General features: G+C 53.0%; 1 protein-coding gene across 1 annotated transcript; it reads right to left on the bottom strand.

Annotated features, from left to right (window-relative positions):
* Nucleotides 1–1,418: 1,418 nt before the first annotated feature.
* Nucleotides 1,419–11,329, bottom strand: NAGA (alpha-N-acetylgalactosaminidase). The gene is made up of 10 exons (XM_070411227.1): nt 11,251–11,329; nt 10,763–10,849; nt 9,659–9,794; nt 8,955–9,126; nt 8,307–8,484; nt 7,885–7,979; nt 6,982–7,143; nt 5,387–5,584; nt 4,222–4,365; nt 1,419–3,749 (listed from the first exon to the last, which is right to left on the bottom strand). Exons 2-10 carry the CDS (start codon nt 10,776–10,778, stop codon nt 3,615–3,617), a joined length of 1,236 nt encoding a protein of 411 aa, XP_070267328.1. The 5' UTR covers nt 10,779–10,849; nt 11,251–11,329; the 3' UTR covers nt 1,419–3,614.
* Between the last annotated feature and the right edge of the window lie 1,086 nt (nt 11,330–12,415).

The raw sequence follows: 12,415 nt of genomic DNA on the forward strand, positions 1-12,415 counted from the left end.
AAAAAAGTTATTTATATATTTTAACTAGAAGTACCTTACCAGAAATATGAATTGCAGATATTTTCTCCCATTATGGATTGTCTTTACTCTTTTTAATATAGGTAAATTGTAGCTATAAATTTCCTGATTACTACTTTCACTGCTAAGTCTTGGTATGTTGTATTTCAGTATTTTTGGTAGTTTGTGTATTTATTTTCATTGATCGCAAAGTATTTTCTCTTGTATGTGATGAGTCGCTTCTGTCTTGCTGTTTTCAAAATTCTCCCTTTGTCTTTGTCTTATGAGGGTTTGAATATGATGTGTCTCAGTAGGGATTAATATTTGCCATCAAATATGGAAAGTTTTGAGCCATTATTTTTAAATACTCTTTCTGCCTTTTCTTTATATGTATGTTGGTATGTTGCATGGTGTCCTATGAGTCTCTATTTATTTATTTATTTATTTATGTATTGATTGATTGATCCTAGAGACAGAAAGGAAGACAGGGGAGGGAGTGAGAGATTTGTTGTTCCACTTATGCATTTACCAGTCGATTTTTAAAAAATATATTTTTATTGATTTCAGAGGGGAAGGGAGAGGGAGAGAAACATCAATGATGAGAGAATCATCGATCAGCTGCCTCCTGCACACCCGACACTGGGGATTGAGCCTGCAACCTGGGCATGTGCCCTTGACCAGAATCAAACCTGGGACCCTTTAGTATGAGCAGGCTGACGCTCTAACCACTGTGCCAAACCAGCCAGGGCAACCAGTCGATTCTTGTATGTGCCCTTACCTTGATCAAACCCATAACCTTGGCATATCAGAACAATGCTGTAACCAACTGAGCTACCCAACCGGAGCTGTTTATTGTTCTTCATTCTTCTTTCTGTTCCTCAGATAGGTTAATTTCAATGGATCTATCTTCAAGTTTGCTGACTTCCTGCTTGGTCATGTTTGCTGATCCACTGAGCTACTCTAGTGAAATAGATGTTCATCTCAGTTATAGTACTTTTCAGGTCTAGAATTTCTATGTGGTTCCTTTCTATAATTTCTGTCTCTTATATTCTCTATTTAGTGAGACGTCATTCCTTTACTTCTTTAGACATGGTTTCCTTTAGTTCTTTGAACATCTTAAAAGCTGATTTAAAATGTGATACTAGAGTAAGTGAAAACACTACAAAGCTTGCTGTTCTTACCAAGATTCTACTATTTTTATTGACCGAATGCTCTTTGGGTTGCTGCAAGCCTTTGTTCAATTTCCAGAATTCTGTGAAAGTTGATTCTGGTGATATATGGCAAGTTGTTCATTGCTTTTATGGAGTAAACAAACTTTCAGTGGTTCTTACTGGACCTTTTTGTTATTCCCTTGCTTGGATTTTGAGTCAAACTATAGATAGATATTTTTGAGACCAGTAGCAAAAACTGAACACAGTCTGTTTATTAGATTATTAATATTTTAATTTTGTTGGATAGGAAAATTGTTTATGATCATATATATTTTAAAGACCCTGTCTGTTAGAGCTACATAGTGGTGTTCAGAGTTTCCTTTGATTTGCTTTCAAGTACTCAGCTCACAGGCAAAAATGTATGTGTGGGAAGAGAGATAAGAAAGAATGGCACGTGTTGCTGAAGCTGTGTGATGGGTGCATAGAGATTTACTGTCCCACTTTATTTTTATGTTTGAAAATTTCTATACTAAAAGTTTAAAAAGAGAAAGGGTACTCAGACCCAAACAAGGTTTCCTTGAGGTGGGGAAAAATATAATTGAGTCCCTCACTGGCCTCGGGTAGGAAAGTTAAACAGTGTCCGGAAGATTGGCAGGGTGTGTGCTGAGAGAATTAAGGCTAAAGAGATAGAATCAGTCAGACACCCCCAGGATAGAAGGACAAGTTATATAGCAAGTAAAGAAATGTCACCATCTCTGGTCTAGAAGGCAAAGGAGTTGACTGGTTAGTCCAGGCTGACCCCTGACCCCAAGTCCATGGTCTCAACCACTACATTCCACATCCCAGGGTGGTGGGAAAGACTTCTTTCCTGGGGCTGGAAAAGGCAGCATTCCCACCTAAGATCATTCTATGACAAAGACCCGGAGCAGGAGGTGTGCATATGGTGACAGGCCTCCAGGGGCAGAGGATGAGGTAGGTTCTTTCCTCCTGAGTGAGCCACAGCCTCAAGACAACAACTGGGAAAGGGAGTTTTCTCTGATGACCTGGACTCAATCAGCAAAGCTCCAGGAAGTTCAAAGGATACTGTAAAATGTGCACTTTACACCACACTGTACATACAAGACCCTCACACCCTGAGGGAGGGAGTGTGAAAGATCCACCCAGAAGAATTCCCACAGGGCAGGGCAGTGCATTCAGAGCCCAAGGGAACCTACCTAGCTTGTTCTGCTGCCAGCTTTCTAAATAGGGACAAGAGCCAACAGGGAAGACAGGTGCCCTGTCTCAGCCAAAGGAAGAGGCTTAGGAAACAGGAACCAAAGGAAGGCAATTAAGAGCTTGTCATTCTTTTACCTTAAAACCCTGAGGAGGAACAGGAAACATGTTTTAAAGCACAAAGAGTCCCTGGATGTCTTTGGATACAGGTTAGGAGAGGAGGAACTAGGGGAGGGGGCAGGGGCACTGCAGGGCAGAGGACAAGCTGTAGGGGCCTGTGGGAGAAAGGCAGAGCCGAAGCCCCTCACTCCCACCCAGGCCCTGACAGCCACTGAATGAAGTCCTGTCAGAAAAGAGGAGCTGAAAGGTGCCTAGGACAACAGTGCGAAGTTCTTTAGCAGATCAGGCCTTTCAGGCTGCAGCAGAGGGCCTGGTGAGGGGGGTCATGGCCAGCAGAGCCTGGACCATCTGAATGGGGCGGGGAAGGGCAAGACAAAGAGGGCCCGGGACCATTGCTGCTCTGCCTCACCGTGTTGTCAACCACCACCACTGTGTTGGGCAGAGCAGGGATGGCTCCCGGTGTGAGGCAAGTCTGGACTGTCTAAGAGTATAACCTGCAGGTCATTTTGGAAAATGAGGGACCAGAAGATGCCCTACATCTTCCATGTGAGGTCAGATTTGAAGCCAGCACCCTGTGTAGTGCCATTCAGAGCCCCTGATTGAAGGCGCCCATGTCCCCAGGTCCATGTTGCAACTATTTGACTAAAGAACAGCTTTATTGGTGACCTGAGGGAACCGTGGCGTATCAGCCTGCCAGGCCTCCTCCGGGCAGGAAAGCCAATTGTGATTCATGGAAGTTCCTGACAAGAGGTCAGATCCCCACTCCTAATTATAAAAATATTTCAAATCTTGATTTCAGAGTCAACAAAAGGCCAGAGGCTGGAGTCCTGATGGGTATCAGTGCCCCTGCCTATGGGGGCTTAGGCTGCCGAGTTGTTCAGCAACATCTGTGGGGCTGTGCAGACAAGGTTAGAGGCCAGGAGGCCACAGGAAAGTGCCCAGGCAAGTTTCCAAGAGGGTTCACACTTGGGCAGCACATGGAACCTGGCCCTTTGGTTGCACTTCGGGTCCGATGGGATCAGTCGCCAAGCGGGCCTGGGTAGCAGAGAACCTCGCCTTCTGGCCCTCGGCATGTCGAGGCTCCATGGTCTGGGTTCAGCGGTGCTGCTACAACCTGTCACAGGTCTTAGCTCCTCACTGCTGAGGTGTTCCCAGCTGCCTGACAGGGTACAGGTACCACATCACCACCCCTGTAGGGTTGATGATCACTGTGAAGATGGTTTCAGTCCGGAGGCCACTGATGACGCCACCCGTATAGACATCCTGGGCCTGCAGCAGGGAGGGATATAACCAGTGCCCCCATAAGAATGGCCAGGCAGAGGGCATAGAAGCCTGGACTCTGCCTATCTGTACTGGGCCTCCCGTGTGCACTGCAGAAGTGGGAGCCGTGACTCTGTCACTTGTCCACCGGCACAGCCAGCTGATGCCCAGACATAGGCAGTGGCGAAAGCCTCGCCCACAGAGAACCTGAGCACCGTGCCAGCAAGGGCTGACCAGTGAGGCGAGGAGCATGGCCTCAGTGGGTAACGGGACTCATTCATACTCAGCAGTCCTGTTTGCTTAGCCTGAAAGTACCAGCGTGGAGAGCAGCACCAGCCATGGCCCTCAGTGCCTGCAGCTGCCCCTTGAGCACCTGCCACAGGACCCAAGGCCCACGGCTTAGGGGAGGCCTGTGTGAGGCCCACCCCAGCAACGCCCTCCCAGGAAAACAAAGGGCACTCACTACCTGCAGGGCGCTCACCTCATACAAGATGGAGCTGGTGAAGTTGAGCTGAGAGAGGGAGCAGTGGAAGCGATATGGCATATCTGTCCTGCGGCTGAAGAAGACCAAGGCGTAGGCATTATTGTCCAGGGGCCGCAGGAACACTTCGATGAGGGACTTCTCCTGGGCACAGAAGATGGCTGCTGGCTGGGGTTCCTGCTCAGGCAGGCCCTGAAGTCCCCTTCCTGGCCCTCCCTTGAGCCCTGGGTCCCCCCTCCTCAGGCCACAGTTTCATTCCACGCAAAAGCTTAGGGGGGTGATACCACAGCCCTCCAGTACCCCACCTATCTAACTCTACTTTCCTTCCTTCCCTGACTTGGCAGACGCTCCCCAACACTTCCTGTGTCCAGGCCCCATGCCAGGGCACAGATGCAATGCTGCATGAGGTCCTGCCTCAGAGCTCATAGGATGATGGGAGGGATGGACGTGGACAGCTGCTGCCCTGGAGTGGCCAGTGGGAGGATGCACTCTGCCCTGAGCAGCCAAGAGCGTGAACCCCATCCTCCAGAAGGTCCCTGGCCTGGCAGGGATTGGTCCCCTCCTCTGGGCCTCTCCACAGGTACATTCTACAGGTGTGTAGATTTATTCTAACTGGAGAGGGAAGGAGTGTGCAAAGAGCACAAACTTTGGGCGACGCTGTTGGAATCAGGTCCTGTTGTGCTATTTACTAACTGTGGGGCCTTGAACTAAGTTACTTAGACTCTTCAAATCTCAGTTTCCTCTTTTGTAAAACAGGGAAGGACTATCGACCTTGTGAGGAAATGTATCTAGAATGCCCAGCACACAGTAGGTGATCAATAAAAAGTAGACACTAGTACGAGTAATAGTTGTATTCCTTGGCTCATACAATTCCTAAACACTGTAGGGAAGCCCCAGTTCTCTACCAGACATCACAGTTCTCTGCCAGACACCTTATACTTCCAACCTGAGAGGCCTCACCGTACCCTGGGCACTGCATGGTGATGTCTCCCTTCCCCAAATCCCACGAGCTGTGCTGCTCTGGCCCTGCCCTCACCGGGCAAGTGAGGGACAGCTGGAATAGCCCCCAGTAGAGTCTTCAACTGAATGCACCCAGCCTTGCAGTCTTCTTCTCAGGGGAGCCTAGTCCCTCAGTCTCCCCTTTCTTCCCCCCACACCCCAATACCTTGAGAATCCTGCGTCCCTGGATACCTAAGGGATCCTGGTTGATTTTGATCATGAGTGGATTCTGCAGAATGTCCATGTTCTGGGCAGAGATGGTACGCAGGTCCGTGGATATGAAGAGGGGGGCCGCCAGCACTGTCCACAGGGCCATCTGGGCCCGAGCTTGCTCGAAACTGAGGCCAAAGTTCCCAATGAGCAGCTAGGGGCAGAGGAGAGAAGTGGTCAGCCCTGCCCTCTTCAGTGGGGAGGGTATAGGCACTGACCCCAACCAACCCCAAGCTTGTAGCTGAAGCAAGAGAAGATGGAGGTGGGAGGCACGCCCACAATAGGAGCCTGGTTTGGCAAACACCATTCCCTAGCAGTGTGGCCTCGGGATGAGTTGAGTCACTTTCCATTTGAGCCTCAGCTTTTTATTTCACAAGAAAGGGGGTGCTGGTCATGTCACAGGTCATTCCGATGGGATCCTGCTGCCAAAAGCATTTGTAAACTGAAACACGCAAGTCAAGAAACGCACCCAGGATGGCAGTGGTAGGAAACCAGAACCAGAACCGGACAGAGTCCCTGCTCTTGCCAGTAGCCACCACCTGCCCCACCACCTGACCCAGGGCAACCAATCTAGACGGGACACAAACGATTACTGCTCACACAACACCGTTACATACTTAGTGATGCCAACCTAACTAAGCACTGTACATGTGCCAAGCTGTGCCAAGCATTTTAAAGGGCCATCCATTTCACCCTCAAAACAGCCCTATATATAAGGTAGCTACTATTATTATTTTCATTTTCCAATTGACAAAACAGGCACAAGGAGGCAGCCAACCAATGTTTCATTCTCATATTGATGTTTCTCTCTCTCCCTCCCCCTCTCTCAAAATCAATAAAAAATATTTTAAAAGACAAAAATTACTAAAATTAAACACAGAAACGGAGGCACAGAGAAAATTAAGTCACTTGCCTAAGGTATGTGGCAGAGCTGGAGCTAGAACCCTAAGGCAGGCCGATTTCTGTTTCTCCAGGTGCCCCACTATCTGGCCAGTATTTGTATTATTTTAATCATCACTGGTATTAAATCTTGATTAAATGAAGAGATAGCTATAAAACTCTAAGACAAATTTTAAAAATATTTAAGTCACCAAGGCTACGAGTGAGGTGGGTACGAGAAGCCGGTTCTGCCGGTGGAGGCTCTGCAGGAGGGTGACAGGGTACAGGGCATTGAAAGAAGGGTCAGAGGCAGCCTGGGTGAGGACAGGCTAGGGAGGGAATGGACAGAGGTGTGGAATATTCATGTTTTTCACTCTGCAGAGGAATACTGTTTCACTTAGAGCCACTGCAGACCAAGTTCTCAAGTTCCAAGCATCAGAATTGCCTGGGAAGACTGTCAACAATGGGCATTCCCAGGCCCTCTCCCAACATTCTGATCCAAAAGGTGGGGGTGGGGTGGGGCCCTGGGAACAGAATTGTAAATAAGCTCCAAGGCAAGCCTAATGCAGCTGGTTCAGAGACACTGATCTAGAACCTGGCAGTGAGCGACCAGAGAGAGGGAGCAAGTCCATCATGGTGATGGGTCCTGGGACATCCCCTCCATGTTGGTACCATGTCTGGGTCGTTCCAGTGTCCAGGGCCGGCCACTGGTTGCAGAATGTCCTGATGGTCCACAAACCAGTCCAGGATGGAGAGCACACTGCTCCAGGAGTCCTGGATGTCGTCATAGTTGCGCCAGAGGTTACAGATCTCTGCCAGCTGACTGTAGTTCACCTGGGTGTCAGGGAGGCAGAGTTCAGCACAGGAGTCACCCTCTGCTGCCCGCAGGCTGCACAGGGGTGGGGAGGCTCAGCAGGAGACAAGAGGGTGGGGAAGGCAGAGAACCAACCCTAGCTTGTTCAGGATGAGGAAGGCCGCAGAGAACAGCCCTGCTCTGGGGCTGCCCAGGCCTCTGCTCCATGGATGCTGGTGCCAGAAGCCTGTCCTGCCCTCCCATGCCAGCTGGGTCAAGCCCAGGGTACAGGCTCCAGGTGGTATACCACCAACATCCCTACTGCACACCCACCCTGTGTTCCCGCAGTGACTCTCACCCTCTGCCAGCGTCCTCCCTCAGGTCTGCAGGTCTGACCGCACCCTTTCTAGTGTCCTAGGTGCTGAGGGCCCCTGCTGAGGTGCCCACAGGCCCTTCCGAGATGGGCCCCACCTGCCTATCCTCACCAGCCTTCTGGGTCTCCTAGCCCACTCAGGACAACCCAGGTTCCCTCCGCCTGATGGGTACAGTGTGCCTGCCCATCACATGTGGTTCCCATGCCTTCAGCCACCTCACAAGTGCCTCTTCTCTAAGACCCTAGGCTGGCTGGGTGCCTCTGGGGTACTCGGGGCCTTCTCTCTAGACCTACAAATCAGCACTCGGGCAGCTATGGTGAGAGGAGAAGGCGATGGGCGGCCTGTGACTGCACAGGAGGTGGGGAGGCAGGTGGGGGAACGCTGCCAGGTGGGCGCAGAATGGCTTACCTTGGGGGGGAGGCCCCCTTCGTAGGCTGGCCAGCTGCAGGAGAAGGCGATGGGGCGGCCCGTGGCGTTCAGGGCAGCAGCCATCATGGGGTACCCTGGAGAAGTCCAACCCCCACATTTCAGGACCAAGAAGGTGCAGGAAGCAGCCTAGGGCCTCAACCCAAACATTCTCCCACCAAAGGTGAGGAAACTGACGCTCCACAGAGGTGCTTCCCCCTGTGCCCAATGCTGCGAACACTTCCCAGGTAGGCACGGTGCCCAGCCATCTTTAGGGAGCTGGGAGCCCCTGGGTGAGGGGAACTGGGAAACACCACTTCCTAGGAGGCATACAGACAGACAGGCTCGGCCAAGTGGACCCTGGGGCCCCTTCCATGGCCGTCCCTCTGTCTATCTGATGGCCTCCAGCCAGCTGTGCGACTCACCCTTGGCCCGTTCCTCCGGGGTCGAGTAGCAGCCATCCAGCTTCAGCATGTCCACCTTCCACTCGGCGAAGGTTTGAGCATCCTGGACCACCTTGTCTAGCGTGGTGCCGGGGAAACCCATGCAGGTGAAATTGCCCAAGTCCTCATAGATGCCCAGCTGTAGGCCCAGGGAGTGAGCCTGCGGGGGGAGCCAAGGACACAGGGGGCTCAGGCAGGACCCTCAGGGAGCCACCTCACAGGCGCATCTGGCCCAGCCCCATTCAAACCTTCCGGTGCCCCAATGACAAAGGAGAGGGCTCCACTTGCTGGCTGGCCTTGGCCAACTATGGTCCTCTCCTCCCTCCAATACACACTCCCAGGGGCTGATCCTTGCCTCTAGGCCTTCGCTTCGCCATCCCCTCTGCCTTAAATGTCATCTCTCTGGTATCAGCTCACGAATTGCCTTCTCTTTGCAGAACCTTCCTGAAATCCCAGGTGGATCAGATGTCCTTCCTGGCTCCCCCCACCACTGTGGGCCAAAACTAGCGATTTGTTTCCCCATCAGACTGAGTTCTCAAACAGGGATGGTGGAAATAGAGCCCTAAGCAGGGTGAGGTGGAAAGAGTGATCTGGCCCCCAGGCCAAGGGGCAGGGCTGGGTGGGGCTCACATAGTCAGCCAGGAAGGCAATGCCGTTGGGGAAGCGCTTGGGACTAGGCATCAGGCGGCCTTGGGCATCGCGCCCACCAATCCAGCAGTCATCGATGTTAAGGTATGTGTAGCCCAGATCCCGCCATCCGTCCTGTGCCAGCCGGTCAGCCATCTCCATGAAGAGCCGCTCACTGGCAAGAGGAGCAGGGGATGGAGCAGCTTAGCGGCCTAGCATGTTCCTCATCCAAGGCACCTTCCTCAGAGTTCTCAGATGCTGAGTGTGAATCCAGGCTACAAGGACCCTGGCCTTGGGGTCAGCTGCAGACTAAGCCAGGTAACAACTGTAAATGACCCCAGGCATAGTGCCATGAGCCCTACGCAGGGTGAAGTTGAAAGGAATGGTCCAGCCCCAGGCCAAGGGGCAGGACTGAGCCAGGGGCAGCACTGTGAGGTCTGGCCTGGCCTCACCAGTTATCTCCTTTGATTATCTCAGGGGCTGGGTCCACAAAGTACCTGCCCCACAGACCTGACAGGCCCCACAGAGGCCCCAAGCGTGTCCTGAGGTTGTCAGATGTCCCAAGAGTCACCTCTGGCTGCAGCCTCGCTGGGATGGGAGATGGGGGGGATTTGACCCTGTTCTCTTTTCTCGCTGACTCTCTCCTCCCTGCCCCCACTCTGCAGGGCCCTGGGCACAGCTTGTCAGGTGGTGTGGTGCTTCCTCACCTGATGCAGTTCTCTGGGTCCTCTTCACAGTCAATGTTGCAGCGAAAGCGTTCCCAGGCCAGCCAGCCCATGGGCGGCCTCCGCAGGAGTCCATTCTCCAGCACCAGCACCTGGCCCACCAGGGCTAGCAACGGCGCTATAGGAGGGTTGGGGATGACTGAGTGGCTCCCACAGCCCCGGCCCTCGCCTGACCCCCTCCATAGGCTGCCGGCCTGCACACTAGAGGAGCAACTCCTGGGCTTGAGGTCGACTTGGCTCTTCCTGCAACTGCTGGCTCCTGCATGCAGTGTGTGAGCAGATAGATGGAGCCTGGAGCAGGTCAGTGTGTTTGAGGCCTGGGGGACATCCCCACTTGCTGTTGTTGCCACAGCAGTGCTAGAATTAGCAAAAACTAATAGCTAAGGTCATATCCTTTCTCTACCCAGACCAACTCCATTATACAGAACTGACAGTCCACTGTAGCCAGACTCCAGGTCTTTGCTCTCCACCACAGATCCCCAAGAGACCTAGAAGGGCTAAAGAGATCAGCCAGGCCCTAGCTGTTTTGGCTCGGTGGATAGAGCGTCAGCCTGCAGACTGAAGGGTCCCAGGCTCGATTCTGGTCAAGGGCACATGCGGGCTCCATCCTAATTAGGGGGCGTGCAGGAGGCAGCTGATCGGTGATCCTCTCTCATCATTGATGTTTCTATCTCTCTCTCCCTCTCCTTCTCTGAAATCAGTAAAATTATATTTAAAATAAAAAAATAAAAAGAGAGATCAGCCAGGTGGGACCTGCACACAGCCAGCTCCCCAGGGTGTGCCCTTTTCCTCTCGGGCCTCAGTTTCCTTATCTGTAAAATGGAGTTAATGTGCCGACTTTACAGGGCTGTTCTCAGCACATGTTGATATCACATAAGATTGGGCCTCTGCACTTTAGAGGGGAACTGATTCCTCAGGGGGGCGGGCAGTTCCTTCTCCTTTCCCAGCCCAGCTCCAAGAATAAGAGGAACAAGTCTCCCACATGGCATACCCACATCAGGGGAGGAGGCCTGGACTCCCGCCAGGCAGTCCCACCCGCAGCTGGTCACCTACCCTCCCAAAGCCACCCCCTCCCGTGTAGGTTACCTGTCTTCCACAGCATTGCTCTGCACCCAGCTTCCCAGGAGCCGACCAGATCTGCTTTTCCCAGCTTTATACGTTGGGCTTTGGAAGCTAAGAAACGTTAGAAAAGTACTGGCGTCGCTACTGCCCGACTAGCCCTGCGGCCTTCAACCCTGGGCGGGGATCCCCAAACCGCCCCCACTACCCCCACTCCCTGCCCAGCCATACTTCCCGGCTTCCTTCAGAAATACTAAACAACGTGTCTCGGACATCAGACCTCACCCCCCCCGCCCACCTGCAGTGCGGGGCGCCCCGAGAGCCCAAGGGCGGGCCTCCTCCGGCCGGGGCCCAACAGGCAGCACGGGCTCCAGGTCGCCCAGGAAGAGGGGAGACGCCAGGCCGAGACCAGGCTCTGGACTCCTCCCGGGTCTGGGTGGCTGCCTCTGGCCTCCACAGGCAGCAGTCACCGCGCGGGGACCCCCACCCCAGAGTGCCCGGCCCGCGGCACTCACCTGCCACCTCCTCCGACCCACCGCAGCTTCTGCCCCCGGAGCCGCGAAGCCCTGCAGTCGCCGGATTCTCCGACCTCGTTCCAGAGGGGCGGGGCCTGACGGCGGCCAGCCCTCCCCTGGAGCCTATCAGAACCCCTCCAGCAACGCCGTGCCCCGCCCTCAGGGCCCTGCGCTCTCCGAACCGCCCCCAGCCCCGCCCCCTTTGGGCTCCCGCTGACCCCGCCCGCGGGCATAGGAAGAAGCTGCTGTGCCGCCTGCCCCAGCTCCCCTGAAGCTAGACCTTTCTCCCCTGCCGGGCCCTGTGTGCAAGGAAGTGTCTGTACGTTGCAGACGTGCAATAAACAGCTGTGCCGTGAATATCTGCTAAGGGCTTTGTTAAGGGGCATGAGCCCTGGCTGGTTTGGCTCAGTGGATAGTGCATCGGCCTGCGGACTGAGGGGTCTCCGGTTTGATTCCGGGTTGGGGGCGTGCAGGAGGCAGCAGATCAATGATTTTTCTTTTATCATTTATGTTTCTCTCCATCCTTCTCCCTTCCTCTCTGAAATCAATAAAAATTTTTTTTTTTTTTAAAAAAGAGGAAATGAGGGGATACCCTGAAGGGTGACTCTCAAAACCGGTAGCGGAAGATGAATACATAAGCTTGGGAGGGGAGTGGGTGGGGAAAACAAACCAGGTGGAGGGCACAGCTCTTGCCAAGCCAGGAGGCTTTCCTTCCCACCGGACACTGCAGCACCTGTTACACTAGCCCAGGCACTCTGGATGTTTCTTCCCAGTTTCATTCATCAAAATTTTATTGACCAACTACTAGGGCCAAACACTTCATCCTTGGCACCTTCACTGGGTTAGTCACGAGCATCTGAAACATAACGGGCCCAAACAGAACACCTGCCACCTTCCATATCTCAGGTAATGACAACTGTCCTGCTAGGTGCTCAAGTCAAAACTTTGGAGTCGACCTTGCCTCCTCTTCCCTCATTCCCCACATTGTCTCTCCGCAAATCCTGTTCTCTACCTTCAGAGCGCATTCTGAATCTGGGCACCTCGCTGCTCTCCCAGCCCCATCACATCTTGCCTGGATTAGTGCAGCCGCTTACATTTCAACCACATTTATTCTTTCCACAGCAGCCTGGCTAAACCTTGAAAACAGCTCACTCAAGACCCTGTG

Source organism: Myotis yumanensis, unplaced genomic scaffold, assembly GCF_028538775.1.
Source record: "Myotis yumanensis isolate MYYU_CA2020_CCGP unplaced genomic scaffold, mMyoYum1.0.hap1 SCAF_3, whole genome shotgun sequence".
NCBI lineage: Eukaryota > Metazoa > Chordata > Mammalia > Chiroptera > Vespertilionidae > Myotis > Myotis yumanensis.